Source organism: Apteryx rowi, unplaced genomic scaffold (assembly GCF_003343035.1).
Source record: "Apteryx rowi isolate R43461 unplaced genomic scaffold, aptRow1 scaffold_699, whole genome shotgun sequence".
Lineage (NCBI taxonomy): Eukaryota > Metazoa > Chordata > Aves > Apterygiformes > Apterygidae > Apteryx > Apteryx rowi.
In genome coordinates, this window is record NW_020450981.1 from 29864 (window position 1) to 36393 (window position 6530).

Sequence of the window (6530 nt, forward strand, 5' to 3'; positions counted from 1 at the left end):
GAGCCGGGCCGAGCCGCGCACAGCCGCGCTCCCGGCACCCGACGGGCACCATGCGCCCGCGGTGAGCACCGGCGCCCGAACGCGTCGCGGGGGAGTCGCGGGGCAGGGGAGCAGCGGGGTCGGAGCACGTCGCCGGGGAGTCGCAGGGCAGGGGAGCAGCGGGGTCGGAGCACGTCGAGGGGGGTGCAGGGGCAGCGGAGCACCGGGACCGGAGCCCGCCTGGGGGGGTGCAGGGACAGGGAGCAGCGGGGTCGGAGCACGTCGCGGGGGGTGCAGGGGCAGCGGAGCACCGGGGGGCGGTCAGGGGCTGCTGCGCTGTACCGGAGTCTCGGGGGTCGTGGCCGCACCGTGCGTGGGTCCCGGGTCGCCAGGGGGCTGCCGGGATTGGGGCGCACCGCGGGTGCCCGGTGGGGGGGGGAGGAGTGCAGGGGCGCGCCGGGCTGCACCGAGGGTGCAGGGGGGCCCCGGAGCTGCGGGGAGGCGTAACCGCTTGGTCTCTGCTTCCCTTGCAGGTGTCCCCTGCGGCGGCTGCTGCTCGGGCTCTTTGTCCTGCTGGTCCCCGCCGCTTTCCAGGAGCCGGGTAATGTGAGCGGGACAGAGTGCCAGTGGGGTGCTGTGGGGTGGACAGGTCCCTCCTGCTATGCCTGGGGGGCGGTGGGCACCAGTTTTGACCCCCCTCCCCTCCTTCTCTTGCTGGCCTGTGGGGTGTGCTGCTCCGCAGGAGAAGTGGCTGCAAAATCTGCCCTGCTGCCGGTCAGGCACGGGTTGCATTTCCCACCAGGGATGAAACCCCAGGTGAAAAGTGCGGGTGTGCCTCCGGTCTGTGTGTTTGTGTGTGTAGCAGTCTCCAAAGTGAAGGGTAAAGGGGGATAGTCGCCCCCTGCCACTGAAGAAATGGTCATGTCCATCATAGACACAGAGGGTAGCAGGACAGGGCTCTTGTGCATCCTGTAGTCTTGATGGGATGCCAGGGAAGGATCCTGGAGAAGTGCTGTGCCAGGCAGTGCTTGAGAGAGGACCTTGGTTTGGTGCCCCTGAGGAAAGCATGCTTTGGGGGCTTGCTGTGATGAGAGCGAGCCCTGGGGCTCGTCAGGCCCATGCTGGACATGTGAAAGATGGGGTGACATTGCCCCAAAGCGGTCGTGCTCTGTTAATGGTTTCTGCCCTGTTGTTGAAGTCCTGTCTGTGGCTGCATATCCTTGGAAGCATTGCATGCCGCAGAAAGCCTCAGGCACGTGTCCCAGAGATGCAACACCTCCCATGCCGCTTATGGGCTTTCTCCGGTCTTTGGAGCTTGGAGAACGACCCGTTCCGGCTCTCAAGCCGCTTATACCCTCGAGACGGAGGGTGGAATTCAGCACTGACTCAGCTTTCCAGCCTTGCTTTGGCTACGGGTGGGGCGCAGGCCATTTTCCCACTGCCTGAGTGCACGAGCAGCCTGTTTGCGCGGTGAACTTTACCTCCCCTCCTGGGAAGCTTCCTCCCGGCTGCTGGGCTGGTTTAAAGCCCTCCACCCCTTCCAGCCACAGCCAGCATCTGTGAGTGCGTGCCAAATGCAAAGCAGGCAGAGAGCAGTGACTGACAAAGCAAGCCCTTGACCCGCTTGTGGCCCAGGAGCCTCCTGAGGATCTCCCTTACACAGTGTAGATAGCTGGGCTGGACTTGTGTGAGACTCGCACCGTGGAGCCCCAGGGCTGCTGTGCACTTCTGCCTCCCAGTGCGGCTTTGTCCTGGGGCCACGCTGACTCTGCTGGGTGAAGTGGGGGAGCATGTAGTGAGCTGGGGCATCTCTTGGCTCGTTAGGATTAATTTTGGTGCCTGATGGTGAGAGTCAATGGTAAAATGCCCCCAGGTGGAAGTGTGTTGAGAGGTTTGGTTCACCTGCACTCTGCTTGCAAAAAGTGCTGAACTKCTGCAATTGCCTCAGCCCATCAGTGATCCAAAAAGCAGCAAGAATGACTTTTCTTCAGGGAGATGTTTCAGTTGGCTTCTGTTTGTGTTATGTACTGTAGCCTCTACAGCAAGCTAAGAGGTGTTGCTCATGCCCCTGTCTTTCATCTCTGTCCTAGGTTGTGTGTGACGCGTGTTGGCAAGTGGCTGCCCTGCTATAAATGAGCTGGAAGTCACAGGCATGCACTGGGCTGTGAAATTGGTGGATTATTTACAGGAGCAAGACTTTATGCCGTCTAGGAATAGCTCAGATAGCGCCATGCAGAGGCTGGTACTGCTTTTGGCTATGTCACGCTCTGCCTTACTGGGGTCACGCTCCAGCAGTGGGATTGTAGCCTGGAGCACGTGACAGCAGGAAAGAGCACGTGGCCCCCAGTCCTCCTCTGCCTCTCTGTGCAAGAGCCCAGCACACAGCAGGGAAGTCAAGGGTGGTAGCATGCACAGGCCTGACTTCACGTGAATCTGGCCTGGCCGTTTGCAGGTTAACAGGGATGCCCAGCACTCCCGGAGCATGTCTGGGAATATTTGGAGAAGTTGTAGAAATAGCCTGAGCTGGATTTATGACCCTGCTTTCTGTTGCATGGGTGCCTGCGGTAAAGACTCCCCAAGGACTGCTGAAACAAAGTGCCTCTTAGAGGTCTCCAGAGAGAAAAAAATTATTCCAATGTGAAATCCTGAATCAACTATTTTAAGTTCCTGGAGACTGTCCAGAACAGCAGACCAAGTCTGAGGGCCAGGAACTGTTTTAATAGTGGTTATTCAGAGCTGAAGTGGCTAGTCACTCACCGCCCCCTCCATCCGGTGCCTCTGCTCCCAGCATGGGCAATGCAGGGTTTGCCAGGATGATTTGTGAGCTAAAGGTGCATCCCGTGCTGTTTGAACAGCCTGTGCGGGCATCTGGGGAACTCCCTCCTGCTGCGTTGCTGAGCCTTAGCATGGTAAATGGAGGGATTAGGTGTTTGGGGAGCGCATTTTACGCTGGTGACACCTGCTAGCAGGGATGGAAACGCCTGAGCTAGTTTCCCCCTTTAAAGTCTTACGTGGAGCAAGAGATTTCCTGCCATGGTGCTCATGAGCACTGCGTATCACAAGGGATCGGGCTGTCTCTGGCCAGGAGCAGGTGATGGTGTGTTGTGGGGGAAGGTAGGGTTTGCTCCATGAAAATCCCTTTAAGTCCACACCAATTGCTCTTGGATGTTTCTCCTGTGGCATCTTGCACCAAGGGAAAGCAGGTCATGAACTGCTGCCTCCAGCTTTTTCTCTCTCCTTTTCGGCCACAAGCAGGGAAGTGCCTGTTTCGCCCAGATGACTTGGCCGTCTCCCAAAGGCAGGCTGCGAATCGGGTTTTAAAGAATTTGAAAGAGTTTTTTTTTCTCGGTTCAATGTCCAAGGACTGCCGGGCCTGTTCTGCCAGCCGTCCTTTGTGATGGGCTCCCTGGGAATGTTTGTTCTGAAGGCTATCCTGGCGTGGAGATAACCTTTCCATTTATCTGCCTTCCTTGCAAATTTGGGCACTTAGCTGTCTGGAGCTTGTCTTGGTTTTTATCGCCAGATCTCCAGGATCCTCCACCGAGAGCGCGTAGCCCAGCAGGTGATCAGTGAAGGGCTGGGGTGGGGGGCATCTGCAGAGAAGGTGAGGTAGGTACGGTCCTGAGAGCACGTGGGAATCGGTGCATGTGTGGAAGGGCTGTGGGTGTCCCATGGGCCAGTGCGCTGACTGTGAGTGTGCACAGGGCAGTGGCCTGATTTGGGGCGAGGGGGCTTGGGTCAGGCACCAGGGAAATCTCCTTCCCCAGGAGGAGGGCAACTCTGGGACAGGTCCCCAGAGATGGGAGATCTCCATCCTTGAGGTTTCCAGCCTCAGCTAGACATAGCTGGGGCCACCCTGATTGGATGTTGGGGATAGCCCATGTCTCTGAGTCTGTAAGGAGGCCTGATGTCATTAAGTGTCTCTTGCATTGGACTTTTCTGTGTTGTTTCTGGGTTTGGGAGGGGTTGGTACCTTGAGGTCTCAGCTAACAATGATTAGAAGGCCTAGCTGTGACAGGGCAGTCGCACCTGGAAAGCAGAGCTGCCTGCTCCCTTAATTATATATAGCAGTTGTCTGGACTTCTTTCTACGAGCATAAAGGCTTGAGCTTGATTTTATTTCCATCCTCGGTGGCTTGTTGGTTTTAATGGTTTGGATTCTTTGCAAACACGTGCTGTCAAAGATCAAACAGGTGTCGTGCAGAGAGATTTACAAAGTGTGACATAACTGCTTTGGCATCAGTGCTCAGGGATTTTTGACAGGTGGATCTGAGCTTTCACGAACATTATTTTAAGAAGTTTTCCTACCACTTAGGAGAAGCGCTGCAGGGGATATGTCACGGGCAGTGCTAGCAGATGCTGGTTTAGCTGGGGGAGAACTTCTCAGCCTGGCATCRGAAGTGAGGCACTTTCTGTGTTATGGGAAGTAGGGAGGGGGCTGCTTCCTATTTTGGAGCTGACATGGAGGGCTGTGGATTTTGGCCTGCCTCTAATAGCACCAAGTGCATGCACCGTCCAGTACCCTTGGGCATCTCTCGGCTTTGAAAGTGTTGTTGGGCTGCCGTGGCCTTTGGGATGGGGTGAAACGGCTGGAGAGGGTGCTGTGCTTGGGAGACTTCATGAGCACTTCGTCTCCTTATCAGCGGGCAAGATGTCTGTTTGCAAAGCCTTATTTGGGACACCAGGCTGCTGCAGGAGCGGGTGGGCAGGGAGAGCTGCTCTTGCCTGCGTGTGAGCCCTGGGCTGCAGGAAGCTGGAAGGGGCCAAACCCATGGACACCTCCCTCCAGCAAAGCTGGACGCCCCATTGCTCTCACGTGTGGCTCCTAGTCCATCGCGGTTGCTGGCCTGCAGATAAAGCTTCCTCCTGCTCATTCTGGGGAGGAGGGAGCAGAGCTGAAGCACTGGGCAGGCTGTCACTTCCCTGCTGGGACACAGAGGCTAAGAATAGCTGCCTCTTGCCTCTCTTTGGATGGCTGGGATTAGGCAGAGCGGCGACTCTGCAGCGGCCTTTTGGCAGGGTGGGGGTGGACAGGGGCAGCGCAGCCTGTTTGCTCTGTGCCAGTACCCTGGGGACAAGGGACAGTGCCAGCGGTTGGGCCCTGACTGTAGCATCCACATAATGCCAGGACCGCTGCAGTCCCTTGCATCTTCTTGGTGGACATCTAAGGGTGTTGTGAGCATGCAGAAATACAAGGCAAAGGAAGAGAGGCAGAAACAGTAGCAACATTTAGCAGGTGCTTGCAGTCAGCAGGTACTTAAATGTTGGGCTCTGCTCTGCCAGCCAGCTTGAAAGGCAAGGGGTGGCCCTTGGTCTCTTAGCCTGAGGGCAAAGATCTAGTGGGCGATGAAGCGGTAGGGTAGACTGTTTCCCTTGCAGTCATACTTTGATTTCACACTCCTCTTTCCACTGCRGTGTGCAGGGTTGCAGAGAGCAGCCCTGAGCATGGACTGCGCCCAGGCCCAGGCTGAGGGTACAAGAGGAGTCTGCCTGCAGGCTGCAGCACAGCTCCAGTCGGAGGATGCTTTGGGGCTGGAAACTTGTTCCTTTAAAAGAAAAAGGAAACGGTGGTCCTGCAGAGCAGTTTCTCTCCCAGGCAGGAGTTTTCCCTTTGCTTCCTTGGAGGCAAGTGAACATTTCAAGCCCTGATCCCAGTCCTTGTGGTTTTGCAGCCTCGTGTCTGGGCTCAGTCTCTCCAAAGTATCTTTTGTCCCGAGTTCAGACTAGATTTCAGGTTTCCGTGTGGGCAAGGTGAGCTCTGCCCAGGTTTCTCTTGTGCCCTGCATGGCTGTGAGCACCTGGGAACTCCCTGCTGGTGCATGTTCACAGGTGAACAGAGAACTGGGCTGATTTTTTTCTGTGGCTGCTAGAAGATACTGTGCAGGCTGTATCAAATCCTGGGAGAAGTGGGGATTTCTGCTTTGAACAGCAGGCTCGTTGTGGTGTTCCTTATTATTTATTTTGTTCTGCAGCTGTAATAACCTCTTCTTAGACTGTTTATTTCAGCGCAATATGGGCTCTGTTGAAAGAGCAAGTCTGAGCACTTAGAGAAGACAGGGTGCTCAGAGGAACAAATTTTGCAGTTCTGTTTCAAGCATCATTGCAAGGTTAAAAACAGAGAACTGTGCTGCTGGAAAGTAAAAATAGTCTTTTCCCTTGTGGGGGGAYATCACCACTTCTTTTTAAGGAGGCAAGAGTGTGCGCAGGTGGTATGGACCAGGGAGCAAGCCCAGAGGGTGAGGACTGATCTGCAGATGCATATGCCTGTGAGCTCAGAGCCCTAAAAGGATGCTGAGGACCCTGGTGCAAAGGCAACAGGGCTGCCACTGGTTGCAGATCAGCCTCCCATGAACACCTATGGGGTGCCTGGGAAAACATGATGGAGCTGAGGTCTGGCCTTATCCTTGGCTGTTCAGGATAGTGAGGGAGACCTGAGAAGGGATGTTGTCATCCCTGTCGTGTCCTGGAATGCTGGATTGAGAACTGGCTGAATGGCAGAGCTCAGAGGGATGTGATCAGCGGTGCAGAGTCTAGTTGGAGGCCTGTAGCTAG

The 6530-nt window shown here is 55.9% G+C and overlaps 1 protein-coding gene across 1 annotated transcript in view; it reads left to right on the top strand.

Annotated features, from left to right (window-relative positions):
- Positions 1-6: 6 nt before the first annotated feature.
- Positions 7-6530, top strand: part of COL18A1 (collagen type XVIII alpha 1 chain) — a 71045-nt gene continuing 64521 nt past the window's right edge. Inside the window, exons 1-2 of the mRNA XM_026086505.1 lie at positions 7-61; positions 513-580. Coding sequence (XP_025942290.1) covers positions 51-61; positions 513-580 — 79 coding nt within the window. The 5' untranslated portion in view covers positions 7-50. The remainder of the gene's footprint in view (positions 62-512; positions 581-6530) is intronic.